This window comes from Convolutriloba macropyga, chromosome 5 (genome assembly GCF_964194025.1).
Source record: "Convolutriloba macropyga chromosome 5, txConMacr16.3, whole genome shotgun sequence".
In the NCBI taxonomy this organism is placed as follows: domain Eukaryota; kingdom Metazoa; phylum Xenacoelomorpha; order Acoela; family Convolutidae; genus Convolutriloba; species Convolutriloba macropyga.
Genome location: NC_134472.1, coordinates 11,698,962 through 11,713,704, shown reverse-complemented (window position 1 = coordinate 11,713,704; position 14,743 = coordinate 11,698,962). Strand labels below are relative to the sequence as shown.

The 14,743-nt window shown below is 37.6% G+C and overlaps 1 protein-coding gene across 1 annotated transcript in view; it reads left to right on the top strand.

The window, feature by feature from the left end:
* The window catches only part of LOC142339799 (uncharacterized), a 39,374-nt gene extending 28,542 nt beyond the window's left edge, over window positions 1-10,832 (top strand). Inside the window, exons 6-9 of the mRNA XM_075390074.1 lie at window positions 4,537-4,570; window positions 4,800-4,889; window positions 7,690-7,782; window positions 10,618-10,832. Of these exons, the coding sequence (XP_075246189.1) occupies window positions 4,537-4,570; window positions 4,800-4,889; window positions 7,690-7,779 (214 nt within the window). The 3' untranslated portion in view covers window positions 7,780-7,782; window positions 10,618-10,832. The remainder of the gene's footprint in view (window positions 1-4,536; window positions 4,571-4,799; window positions 4,890-7,689; window positions 7,783-10,617) is intronic.
* The last annotated feature ends 3,911 nt before the right edge of the window (window positions 10,833-14,743 follow it).

Here is a 14,743-nt window from a genome sequence, read left to right as displayed (position 1 = left end):
ATTTCTAGAGAGCACGACAAAGTTTACAGGCGAGCGGTACGAAGTGGGCATGCTCTGGAGTGAACCAGAACCCAATCTCCCAAACAACTACGGCTCGGCCCTTGGTCAGCTCTACTCACTGGAACGAAGATTCCAACGAGACCCAAACTTAAAAGAATTGTATCAACAGTCAATTGATACAGATGTTGAAAAAGGATTTGTGAAGATCCTTGGCAAATCGGAAGTCAAAGGCACTTTCGGAAAGGAATGGTATTTGCCACACCATCCAGTACTAAACCCCAACAAACCGGGTAAAGTTCGCCGCGTTTGCAACGCTGCAGCAAAATACAAGGATATATATCTAAATGACAAGTTGTTAGTCGGACCCGATCTACTACACGGATTGATCGGAACAATATTCAGATTTCGAGAAGGGCCATTTGCCCTAACCGCAGATATTGAATCAATGTTTCTGCAAGTGCAAGTTCCTGAACGGGATAAAAGCTGCTTGAGATTCTTGTGGCGACCAACAATGAACGAACCTGTGCAAATTTACGAGTATCAGCGTCATGTTTTCGGAGCAAAGAGTTCACCAACATGTGCCAACTACGCTCTGAAGCGAGTAGCGGTCGATAACGAGGACGAGTTCCCAACTGCAGCAAAAACAATCCAAAACAATTTCTACATGGACGATTTCATCAAGTCAGTCGAAACACCTGAGGAAGCAATCAAGGTTTTCAAACAACTGCAACCTCTTCTCTCAAAACATGGATTTGAACTGAAGAAGTGGATCACCAACAGCGACGTGGTAACCAACGCAATCCCAGAGGACTTAAGATCAATCAGCAAAACAAAGCAGGTTGAAGTAGAACCCAGCCAGGAAGGGTCATCAGTGCTTGGGCTTCAGTGGACGATTACCGATGATAGTCTACAGGTTTGTAGAGGTACAAGCAAAGAAGTTGAGACCCCAATTACCCAAAGGAAGATCTTATCTCTAGTTTCTTCAGTGTTTGATCCTCTTGGACTGTTTGCACCATTCAGTGTCCATATGAGACGACTCCTGAAGAGCAACTGGACCAAAAATGGACAACATTGGGACAACTCAGTAGAACCTAACGAAGAAGAAGAGTTTCTGAAGTGGAAGGCACAGCTTCCAGAAGTAGCAGAAACCAGCATTGATAGAAGATACTTCAGCACAGCCAAGGACAAATGGGAACTTCATGTGTTTGCCGACGCATCTGAAGACACAATGTGCGCAGTGGCTTACCTACGTTCAAAGCCCAAAGAATACCCAGCAGACTTAGCATTTGTAATCGGAAAGTGCAGAGTCGCACCTATGCGACACCTTTCCATACCACGCTTGGAACTACAAGCAGCAGTGATGGCGGTGAGACTTAAAGAGCAGATAGTGAAGGAACACGAATCGAAGATTCAGAGTTGCAACTTTTGGTCAGACTCCACCACTATTCTGCAATGGATTCATAGCTCCCACCGTAAGCAACAGGTGTTTGTTGCAAACAGAGTGACTGAGATTTTGGACACAACTAATGTTTCACAGTGGAATCATGTGAGTGGTATTAACAATCCAGCTGACATCGGGACACGAGCGATCAATGTTGACGAACTTAGGAGAAGTGAATGGCTCACTGGGCCGGCCTGGTTGAAGCAACGAGAGAACGAATGGCCTGAACAGTTGAATTTAACGTTTGCTTCAGACGAACAAAACGACGAAATGGTCTTCTCAGCTAAGGTTGAAGTGAAGAAGCCGATGATTCAGTGGGAACGATTTAGCAATTTCAATCGACTAGTAAATACAATGGCATACGTACAGCGCGTATTTAGAAAACACAAACCGGCAACAAAAACACTAAGTGTTGAAGAAAGAGAGGGTGCACAAGCAAGCATCTTCAGACTACTGCAGCAAGAACAGTTTGCTGAAGAGATGAAATCTCTCAAGGCTGAAAAGGAAATTCCAAAAAACAGCAAAATCCTCCAGTTTTCACCATTCATGGACCAGCAAGGACTTATTCGTGCTCAAGGCAGAATAGGTAAAAGTCATCTGAACTTCGAAACCAAGCATCCAATACTGTTACATTGGAAGCACCCTGTAGTTGAATTATTCTTGCAAAATGAACATAAGAATAATCACCACGAAGGTACTGAACATGTCAGAAACATAGTCCAGCAAAAATTCTGGATCCTAGGCATACGAAATGCTTTGAGATCGATCAAAAACAAATGCATTAGATGTCGAAAGGGAAGAGCCCAAACAAAGGCACCAGTAATGGCAGATCTACCTGAAGAACGATTAGTCGCATCAACAGTGTTCTCGAATGTGGGCGTAGACTATTTCGGACCATTCACAGTAAAGGTTGGTCGAAGAAACGAAAAGCGTTGGTGCTGTCTATTCACATGCCTTACTGTACGAGCGGTACATATAGAGATTGTACCAAGACTAGACACTGATAGTTGTCTGAACGCAATTATGCGATTCATTGCACGAAGAGGCAAACCGGTCAAAATGATTAGCGATAACGGGACAAACTTCGTTGGAGCTGAAAAAGAACTGGCAGAGTATATAGCAGCATGGAACAGGGTGCGAATTGAAGAACATCTGATTCAAAAAGGTATCAGATGGAAGTTCAACCCACCTGCAGCACCACATTTTGGAGGAGTGTGGGAAAGACTGGTTAGGAGTTGCAAGAAGGCAATGTACGCAGTGCTGGGCAATCGATCAGTCACGGAGGACGTTCTGTCAACCACGATGTGTCTTGTTGAACAGACGCTGAATGCTAGACCGCTGACACAAGTCAGTTCTGATGCTACCGATTTAGAAGCTATTACTCCAAACCATTTCCTACTTGGCAACAAGAACCTTTGTTTACCGTATCTATCAGGTGCAGAGCAATTTGTTGATCATAGAAAGCTCTTCCGACAAACACAAGCTTACGCAGACCTCATCTGGGACAGATTCCGTAAAGAATACTTGCCAACGTTGAATAGTCGAAAGAAATGGCAGACCACAACGGACAGAAGTCTTCAGCAGGGTGATCTTGTGTGGTTAGTGGAAGACAGTGACCAACGTGGATATTACAACCTGGGTCGAATAACCGAAACCTTTGAAGGTTCCGACGGAGTGATTCGATCAGCGAAAATCCGAACAAAAGATGGATACTACAAGAGGCCCGTAGTGAAGCTCGCTCCAGTACTACCAACTGACGATGATGTTTTCACGAAGGAAAACAGGGCCGGCGATGTTGGAGCTGAGCTTAAGGAATAACAAGCTTGCATAGGCGGGGAAAATAGAAACAAAACACTTTCTGTTGTCTTAGTCATTTTAATAGTTGTAGTTCTAGTTCTAGTTACAGTTTGTCACGTGAGAAAAAAGAGAAAAGGGGGAAATAACAATAAGCAACACACACAACGCAACGTAGCAGCCGCAGAAAACGGCTTAAAGTATAACTCAGCAAAATATTGCAAAAAACAAATTGTCTTGAGCAGTAAATAACGTGTTACTGTGTCTTGAACTAGAAATATTCCTGAGCAGTAAATTGTTACTGTGTCTTGTATTCAAAATATTATTCTTGAGCGGTAAATTCTGTTACTGTGTCTTGCATCAACGAAGTATTGGAGCTGAAATTCAACTGTTACAACCCCAACTTCTGGTATTCTCAACTTGTGAGTACAAACAGCAAAACCCAACTTAGGTTTAAATTTAAATATTTTTGCACAAACAGGTCTTAGACATATATCTTTGTCTTCGATTTGTTTTTTCTATCGGATTGAACTGGTATACATAAAGAGATCCCGTATTGTGTGATCTGTAGCAATCCAGTTCAAATTGATAATTGAAAAAACTAAAATCAGCGAATAGTTACGAACTAAAATAGTTAATGCAACGGTAAGTACAGCAGAGCGGATATATAGTTACAAAAGCGAACTGCATAAACGAAGTATCCGGACAGATTTTCGTAACCACTCAGAACGAACTGAGCGGTGTAAAACTTTCTTTGTGAAACACAAGGAGAGCAGCCGTTACAATATTTACACTGTTATTGTTTCGAAACGATTAGTGCAATAAAGTAGAAGGTGAAATCGGTTTAGTGATTAGTTGACTCGGATCTAAGTAAATATCTTCTCCGAATCGATTTTGGAGAATTTCGGCCATATTTTTAAAGCTTTAAGGTAAAAACTTGCATTTAACGAAGTTTGGAAGGATCTTGAGCTTTTGCATCTGTCAATTGCCCAACTAACAATTTCCGCAAAAGGAAAAAAATGTGAAATTTTCTTAAAAACTACAATTTACTATTTGTTGCTAATTGATTGGTATTTTAATTACACAGTTTTCATTTTTTCATTGTTGTTTCTCGGTGACGCACGGTGCCTAAAATTTGAATGATTTGAACGTCAACGTTTTTTATTTCTTCAGCTCCATTTTATTTTCTTTCATTTGGTATAAACTTTGACCTTCTGTCCTCTGAAACTTTCCATTTTAAATTTTGATAAACTGCTCGACGACAACTGGCTGATTGAAAGTAATGATTTTGTGGTTTGCAGGATTTCAGAAGAGGAGCGACTCAACAATTTAAAGGTTACAATAATCTAATGTGATATCTGTTTGTGATATTATTTTCATTGTTCTTAAGAAAGATGGAAGTTAATTCGGGTACATTTTAGTCTGATTCGGGTACATGAAAAATGGCAATGAGAGTTTTTGTTCACGGGAGAGCAGAAAGATCTCCATTTTTGAAAGAACTCATCGATATATCAACACGTAACATTTCTACTACCTCATTGATTGAGTCTTTTGTTGTATTTAGGGCAGCTATGAACAATACCTCGGAGGCAGAAGGGTCAATGACAAACTTGAGGAGCCTACCCTTAATCATCTGATAAATATCGGACTTGACGTAAGATCATGTATTCCAAATCATGTATTTGTATAGTGTGTTTCGAATTAAGTGATATAGAACATGCATGACAACAGATATAGATTTGAGTTGATTGAGTTGCTGATGCAACAAAAAAATACTCATTAAAAAATCAAAATGCTGGCATTTTATTTTCGTCGCTAAGATTTTTTATCAATAATCATCCTTTCTTATATAGGACTCATTTTCTGCTAATGAAATAATCTAGATTCTACAAAAAGTTTGTGGCTAATAATGACCCAATTGGGGACACATTTCTCTGAGTGTCAACCTAGACTTTAAAGTTTGAACAAAACCATTTTTCTGGCGTCTTCGGCTCAAACAAAATATAAACAGAGATGAAGCGCCGAAGAACGAAGCAAAAGAACAACATAAAACGAGTTTGATAAAAAAAAAACATATGAAATTTCAAAACTAAAAAGAAGGAATTTTACTACCCTCTCAAAAGGAAAGGCGACCGACAAACACAAAAAAAAACATTGAAAAAGAGTCAAATTGTTTAATAAAAATTCTATTCCCAAATCAAAGCTTTGCTCAAAAGACATTTTCATCATTAAAAACTGAATTAAAACAACACTACTACACCACTCAATTTTTTGATCCGCTCCCTGCCTTGGCATGATTGAAATTCATGCATAATTTTGGCCTCAAAAAGATAGAAAAAATATTTGAACAAGTTTTTAAAGACTTCCGAAAAGGAATCGATGTTGGAATCAACTTCCGAAATGCTTAATATATACGAATGAAACTCATAAAAATTAAAACAAAAAGATAACATGGAATCAAAATTTACCCAAAAAAAAACAAAATAGCTGAAAAATAAGTGGAATTTAGATACTTTTTCATTTACAACTGGTCAATAAAATTACAGGCAAGACAAATTAGGAAAAAAACATCTCTAATTATAATTAGGTTTTCAAAACTAGTCTTAATTTTTCCAGTGTTTTGCCAACCGCAAAAGGGAAATATATTTTCATCTAAGACTGTCGCAAGTAATAGGTGTCCATTCAACTCCTTATAAAATTAAGTAAAAATTCAATGTGCCAAACTACAGCTCTTCAATTTAATTGTGAAACATTCAAATTGCGAGAACAACTTTTTCATATTAAAAAATGTTGAACCGCTATCAAAACAAGCTCAATTTTATTACAGCAGCTTAGTCAACCTTGAACAGACTGAAAAAGACATCATTTTGTCTCTCTCTCTCTCTCAAAAATAGTGGCAATATCGATTACATGACATTTTTTTTATTCGTTGCAATTTCCTGCTTTAAATTCGATACAAAAGTGAATTTAAAAAAGCACTCCTCCTATACTATAGTCATTACGTCGCCAAACGTACACTTTATTGCCTTTAAAATTATTGCCCTTTGTGGACATGAGTGAGGTAATTTTGTTAAAAAAATCCACGTTTGTCTAAAACTTTTGTTGTGAACACTGACGGTGAATTGTGGACAAGAGTTACAAAGTTCTGAAGCAATAAAAGGCATTTAATGTTAGCAATGTTCACGTATGATGAAAAAAAGGTTCACAATTTTGAGCATGCGTTATGCTTAGTTCAAGTCGAATTGAGACTCATAGCACGATTGATAATTATGATCATTTCCGTTTGTGCCCCCAGCTTAGTGGGCGCATATCATTTGCGCCCCCAGACGCACGTACCATATTTTTAAATAATTATTTAGTATGTAATGACACGTTCTCCGTAACTGAGGGCCAATAACAAACTGGGCGGCGGAAACGGAAAAGGAGCCGGCAATTAGACACTCGAAACTAACGCCAAGTCATTTTCAGTACTTGGCAAATCTAATTACAAGTCTCATTTTGCTACTGATTCACTTTTTGCATGACATTCTTGGCAGTCTAAATCCAGGTCTGGGCTGAGACTTGGCAAGTCTGAATCGATATTGGATTCTGGATCGATATTTTGGATTATGGGGCCCCGGACAGCATTGGTGGCTTTACAGTAGTTTTCTTTACAATTTTTCCTCAGTTAAAAATTCAGACATAATCACAAGATCTGAAATATTATTCAAATTAAGTCCATTTTTGCGAAATTCGGGCTAGAAATTGGGCTGACACGGCTGAAAAACGGCTGAAAACGGACCATAGCTACCTGAAATGACGCTTTGGCACCTTCCGGGGTACTGTTTGGAGTCATTTCTACCCTACAGTGCTGTTTGGTATCATTTCGTACCAGTTTGGTATCAGTTTTCAGGACCCCGGGAAAGTGGCTGAACATAAACCGAGAAATCGTGGCACGTTAAAAAAAATTTCGGGATCCAAAATTTTCACCCGAAAAATGTTGAAAAATTTTTGACCTGGGAATCAACTTCCAAGTGTTATCCAAGTCTGTGCTAATATTTGCAAGAGTTTTAAGACTTTCATATAGACTTACCCAGTACTGGGGAAGGAAATAAAACTTGGATTTAGACTTGCCTAGTCCTGATATAGATTTGGAGTCCAGTCCGGGTAATCACATCAACATCGCTTTGTTTTAGCTTATAAACAAGAGCTTGCAAAAGAAAGTAGCGCATAAATACAAATCAGATTCTTCAAAATAGTTCCACTTAAATGGGAAATTTCGAACGCTTAATTATTATTATTTCGGCACTGAAGACATTTCGTTTGACTTTTGAAATATTTCACAAATCTACCGAACTGGCTTCATTGTCAAAATTACAGTAATCATCCCAAAGTGGACAACTATATTAACCCTAAACCACTCCGCACCTTGCGTGTGCGGAACAATCTTCTGATAACTTTCGTTATGTTTACAGACGCATGCATCACCTTTGGAAGCCAGAGCTCTCTTTCATCAGCAAAAGGCGCACCAGATGGGCCAGCAATCGGAACTCTTCGAATCTTGAATAGCAAGCCAATCTCCGTTCCTTTTATATTGTTTAATAAAGGAGTCGCTAAATGCAGATTTGTCAAATTTCTTTTTAACTGCTCTCAAGCGCTGTTTGTAGCAGTTAAATAAGTCCTGTGGTCTTTTTTATGCAATTTTTGGCTTCCCAGGTTTAGGTGCACGACCCTAGACTGCTCTGGTTCGCACACTGGTGGCATGGTGCCACCCAAAATAGATGGTCTGAGAAACGCTTCAGTCGCACGATGATCTGGACAATGATCGCACTACGGTCTAATCAGAGACCAAAGTCTGAACATAAGTTACCACAAAAACTGACCACAGAGCTTTAACTGACCATATTTATTTGACTGCAGTTTTTTATCATGTTTTTTGTGATACAAAAGAAAGTTCCAGGCACTTCAAAAAGACTTTTTTAAAATTTTATCAGTTAGTTTTGTCCTAACCTTAATAAGATGTATTAAATTATTCAATTTTGAGTTGAGAAGTATATAGGTTTGAACTGAATAATTTAAACAAATATCAATCGATTACAACATTTATTCAGGAATAGTCTGATCATAGGAAAAAGTTTGCAGCGTGGTCTGATCAGAGGGAGCGTTGGTCGCACTAAAGTCCTACAAAATTTTGGGTCGCATCAGAGTCGCACGAAATATTTGGGCCGCACAAAAATCTGATCAGAGAGACTTGATTCGCACGATGGTTTGATCAGAGGGCAGAGTCTGGGAAATGGTGTGATCAGAGCGGTATAGGTTTGCGCACCGAAACCCTGGTTCATCGATTTTTTGTCTGACCCTTTTGAGTTTTCGTCCTGAAAAGCAGAAAAAATGGTACGGTCCAGTGTGCACTAAGGGCTATTAGAGCCCATCGGTTAAAATCTGAGCATTAAATTCACTGGAACAGTTTCCGGAGACATGATATCAATGTGTGAGGTTCAGATCTTACGGTCTGATCCCTCACTTCATCCCACCCCTGCACATCTTTTAACCGGAACACATTCAGCTAGATCAACCCCCCCCCCCGTGTTCACCCCACGCCTCTTCAATCAGGCTAAAGCTCACCTCGCTATACCGTAGCTAGCTAGTGAAGAAGCCAGCCAATCGCCAATTGTTTCGCTCACTAGCAATTCTTAAGATGTTAATCCATTATTTTCAAAACTTTTTTCCACCGTAAATTTTTGTTTTTTCAAGAAGGTAAATAGCTAATTACTATTTTCAAGAAACAGAATTAAAATGTGTCAAGTTAAATTTTGGTTTACAAAATTGAAAGTCAAAAGTTTTGCTCGAATGTGGGAAACAATTTTGAAACTGATCAAAGTTCACCCCGGTTGAAAAAAGGAAGAGTCGTGCAAAATCTTGTAAGAAATTCTGTTTGATTTTCATGAGAAGTTTCCATTCATAAAAGACTACTTGATAACATTGTTGTACACGAATCGATAAGAGTTGTACAGGGGGGGGGGGGGTTGTGAACAACACTTAAAAATTTTAAACCTACGCTGGAATTATATCGTAAGTTTTTTTCCCACTGGCATTTTGTGAAAAGAGCGTACGCCTTCTGTCGCGCCGGTTTGTGTAAGAATATTTTAGTAGATTTTTGTGTTAGTACAGTTCAAGAAGTAAGTAAAGTACACAAACTTTTGCATCTAAAAACAATACTACAACTAGAAACAATTTATAAATCAGAACTAAACTATTATTTTTGAGCTATAAATGAATTGTTTGGTAAATGATTATATGGATAAGTTGTCTTTTAAAAAAAGTAAAAAACAAATATACAAGTAAAAACAAAGACAAATTTAAAAAGAACATGAAAAAAGAGACCCATAAAGTTTCATTCATTTAACATGTCATTTAGCTAAAAATATAGACGTACGTTTTTTCTTTGTAAAAATCTCTCTTTTGCTTAAAGTCACAAAATTAGTTGTAGTTGACACGGGTAAATAAGAACACATGTACGAACATAGCCTGGACTTTTTACTTCCGTTCGAGGGAAAATTCGTTCTTCTTGCGTGTTGTCAACTAGATTTTAATGTTGGTAGAAAATTTTGGCAATATTTGTACAAAATATAGTGCTTCCTAACAAAAGCAAGCCTCAGTATAAATATATTTCTCATAAAATTTTTTGAAATTTATTTTTATCCGTCATCCTAGTGATCGACTAGTTTAATGCAACCTTACAAGCAAATCCCTTGTGGTACCAAACGTCTTGCATACGTTTTAGTTCACGTAAAAGACTTGCTTTTCACGTAACGTTTTAAGAACAAATAACAAATAACTAATTTTTATTAATTTATAAGTTTTCCGCCTCCAAAATAAAAGCAAAAGGAACACAAACACCCAAAAAAATAGAATTAGACCCACAAATCAGATTAGTTTGTACTTTAATATTGCAACGAAAATATTTTAAATTCTCTGGATATTTGAAGCCATTATTGTAGTTGCCTTTTCTTGCAACATCGTTGCTTAATTTTTGAATTTTTTAGAGATTTTTAAGAGTTTTGATTTTTAAAGATTCGCGTGTCTTCTAATTCGCTTGAGAACAATATCAATTAAAAATTGACATTTCAAGACTCTTTGTTTACTTATTTTAAGACCCAAATAATTTTATTTGTTTGCAATACCCTTTATTCATTTGTTTGCATTTGTAGTGAAATAGATAGGAACTAATCCCCGTATAAAAAGAATTAGGTCAAAAACTTACATTATTTTTGTGAGGCGATTTCTTAGCACTTTTTGTACACGATTACTGGAGTTCCTGGTAGAATGTTTTTTTTAAAAATGCTGCTCGACTTGGCAAAAATAGCGAAAAATGCCGACAAGAACGGTAGCAAATTTTTTAGCTCAGCAAACGGGAAATGCCAAGAAGAACAGACAATCGAAAAAGACAAGTGTGAAAAAAAGATATAGGCTTGTTTCACATGCTGAACAGTCCGAAAGCAGTTTGAAAGCAGCAACTTGTTTTGACTCACAAAATCTGTCACAGAGAGGGACACAAAAGAAGCAGCAAAAACCAAGAAAACTAAGATCAATTCTTTGTTTTGGATCCATGCGAAAAGAGAATTGTGATAAACCTCTTTTTAAAGAGGCAACAATCTGTGTAAAAACAGATTCTCCCATTGAAGATGATAATGATCGCAATAAAAAAATAAATTTGTGGGACAAAAAAAAAGACTCGACTCTGAATCTCTAAGAAAACAAATATTGTCGAAGTTGGGATAATTTCTCTACCGTAATTACGTGATTGGCAACTCTGAAAGAGTCGGCTTAAAGCCTTTTCAAAGGTCAATCGCGTTCTTTTCTTACCAATTATCGGTCGACCAAAATTTTTTTTATATTCTATATCAGTCATTTATTATGTTTCATTTCTTTTGAATGGTTTTGGTAGATGCACACCAACCAATTGCTCAAAAAGCAGATGTAAAAATTTTTGTAGAGATTGTCAAAGTTTCTCAAATTTAACCAGCTAGAGCAATTTTTGCTCCTTCTGCTACCCTTGGTCACCGATCACACAACTTGTCACCGATCACACATTGATTTCGTACTAAGTGAAGAAATTAAGAAATCATATAGACATCATGCAAAAAAATTCAAATTTTGAAAACTGTATAATTTCATTTTCTATTGAAACTAAACATTTTCTCGGAAATCAGACAAGGAACATATATGATCTCTTTGGTTTCATACAAAGATCGTACTAAGAAAAAGTATGAAATCAGATATGAACTTTGTATGAAATCAAAGAAAATTCAACCCGAGAAGTAAAAAGGAAATTATGATTTTTTGTGGCCACATTTTTCAAGCTTTTTAAAGAATTAATTTTGAAAAAAAAATTGAGCGAACTGCGATCTGTTGGCGAAAATTTTTTGTAGTCTGCAACCATAATAAAAACTTTGACTGCTGTATATGCAAAACGCAAGTTTAAAACTTGTAACGAGGATCTTTATTATATGTCATTACGTGGTCTTGTCATAACTAAATTTTGTCGCCCTATAGTGTTTCCATAAATTGACAGGCGATCTTTTCATAGTCATTCACACCAGATTCACACCAGAAGCCATTCCCTTAGGTTTTTTTTTACCATATTTCGGTCAAAACGTGGCCAACCCCAGCCTTCATTGTTCCACGCATGATCGACCCGAACCATCAAAGTGTACACACTGTTTTTGATATCGGTCGACCAGGGTCATTAAACTATTCAATATCGTTACAATATCCAAGACCAGTGTCAACATCGTTTAAACGCCATTTTTATGAGTCGACTTTTCAACTATTGCATGCGTTGATTCGAAAACTCCTAGAGTGCTCCGTTTTAAGGTTTGTTAATATACACTCAAGGGCGGTGCGACGGAGTAGAGGTTTTAATAAAGGCAGATAATTTCACAAGAACGTCTATGTTTTTCTCAAATCGTGTCGTGTATCATTTGTTTTTCTCGATTTTAAGTTTAAGGTTGCCTTTTCACGGAATTGATTCTTAATTTTTTCAGGGCGTATTTGAAAAGAAAACCACTTTAAGATTTTTTTCAAATGTGCTGGTATTAACGAACCTGCAGGGCCTCTAAAGACATCATCATGCGGCTATATTTAGGTACAGACTTAGGTATGAAAAGAGAATGCTCGACCACAAAAAACCATGCTCGAATCATTTGAGCTATGAAAAGACTTTAACTGGAATTTAAGTCATGCTGGATTTTCACCCGAATCAGATTTTTCACAAGATTTTTGCTGGACCCAAAAACTTTTACAAAAGATTTTAACTCAACACAAAATCAAAGATGCCCGAAGTGAAGTCTTCTTTCAAAATGACTTTAAAAAATACACATCCAGCAGCATTTTGCTCATGAAAATACCAAGCCAGACAAAAAACACCTATGATCCAGACCTATGAAAAAACCCGTCAAGATCAAAAAGCGATATAATCCAGACTTTACCTCGTCCGTGTTTTGAAAAAACAAATTTTCATCATATGCCCATGATGAAGAATTTAAAAGAGTATATCACTTGATACAGAGCAAACTCTATTGATATAAAGTCGGGCAGTCGCAACATATTGCCTAACTTGAAAGATATTTAGACATTTGGAGAGCTAATTAGCAGTGGAACTTTTTAAAAAAAAATGACAGCAAATATATGTCTAGGCAGTTAAATAGTTGGATTTGACAGGCAGTTGAAAATCAGTGTACAAATTGTTTAGTTATAATGACAAACGAAAACTTTGCATACGCTTCGTTAATTTAGCTCATTCGGCAAGTTGATTTATTTCAATTTGATTTGCTATGCAGACAATTTTTTCATTCGAACCTTGAAATGAGCCGAAATTTTTTCAAGTAACTCTTTTAAGCAGAAACTTTTAAGTAGGGGTGAAATTTTTAAGCAAGAAATCTTGAGTTTCTGAATTTTTACTTTTGTTGCTTTCATAATTTCTCCTCCAACAAGCCCAGGTTGAGGTCCCAGACGGAAGCAAGTATGTCCAGACCGAAGATGAACGCACGAGGGGGGCGTCGTGCGTTCAAAATTACATAGTCTGGAAACATCAAAAAACGCACGAAAGTCTGAACATGAACGCACGAAAGTCTGTCGAACGCACGAAAGTCTGGACATGAACGCACGAAAGTCTGAACATGAACGCACGAAAGTCTGTCAAACGCACGAAAGTCTGGACATGAACGCACGAAAGTCTGGACATGAACGCACGAATTTTAGTGCGTTCATGATCAGACTGTCGTACGAGAGTCTGGACATGAACGCACGAATTTTTGTGCGTTCATGATCAGACTCTCGTACGAGAGTCTGGACATGAACGCACAAATTTTTGTGCGTTCATGATCAGACTCTCGTACGAGGGTCTGATCATGAACGCACAAAAATTCGTGCGTTCATGTCCAGACTAAAAAACTAACCTTATAAGATGCTTGTAGATGCCCATTGAAGATGAAGATGCCAGGGTTCCATGAGTCCACAAATCCACATATAAAGTCTTTTTTTACGTGAGGTACATGAACATCTTTATACTAATAGTAGACATCCTTTTTTGCTGGCGTGAGCAAAATTCTAGGTGTCTATCTATCAGTATTAAGAATAAAATAAACCTCTAATAAGACTTTTTTTTATCAGACTTTTTTTGATAAGACTTTTTTTTGACACTCATTCAAGAAAGCTAAAAGCAACATAAACATATATCATACATCATAAACACACATCATAGACTCAAACCAGAAGACCGAAGCGAGACAACGCGAGAGACGAGCGAGAGAACGCGAGACGAGCGAGACACGAGCGAGAGAACGCGAGACGAGCGAGAGACGAGCGAGAGACGAGCGAGAGAACGCGAGACACGAGCGAGAGACGAACGAGAGACAAAAACAGGGGCGAGAGAACGAGGGGAGAGGAGAGGGAGAGCACCGAAAAATCTTGACGCCCGAAAGGCGTCCCACCCATTTTTAACTCTATATTTTTGACTTTTTTCTTTAAAAAAAACCGTACGCAAAACTAACCTTTTTCCTAGTCAAGCTATATCAAAAATTCTTTTTGTGCTAGACTCTAACTACACATGGGATACCCCATACCACGTTTGGTTAGATTTGGACAACTCCTTGACCCGATCAAAAAGACCTATTTTTAAAATTCGTTATTTGCGAATTTCGCAAATTTCCGTATGAAAAACTAACTTTTTTCCTAGGCAAGCTATAGCAAAAATTTTTTTCTGCTAGACTCTAACTACACATGGGATACCCCATACCAAGTTTGGTTAGATTTGGACAACTCCTCGACCCGATCAAAAAGACCTTTTTTAAAAATTCGTTATTTGCGAAATTCGCAAATTTCCGTATGAAAAACTAACTTTTTTTCTAGGCAAGCTATAGCAAAAATTCTTTCTGTGCTAGACTCTAACTACAAATGGGATACCCCATACCAAGTTTGGTTAGATTCGGACAACTCCTTGACCCGATCAAAAAGACCTATTTTTAA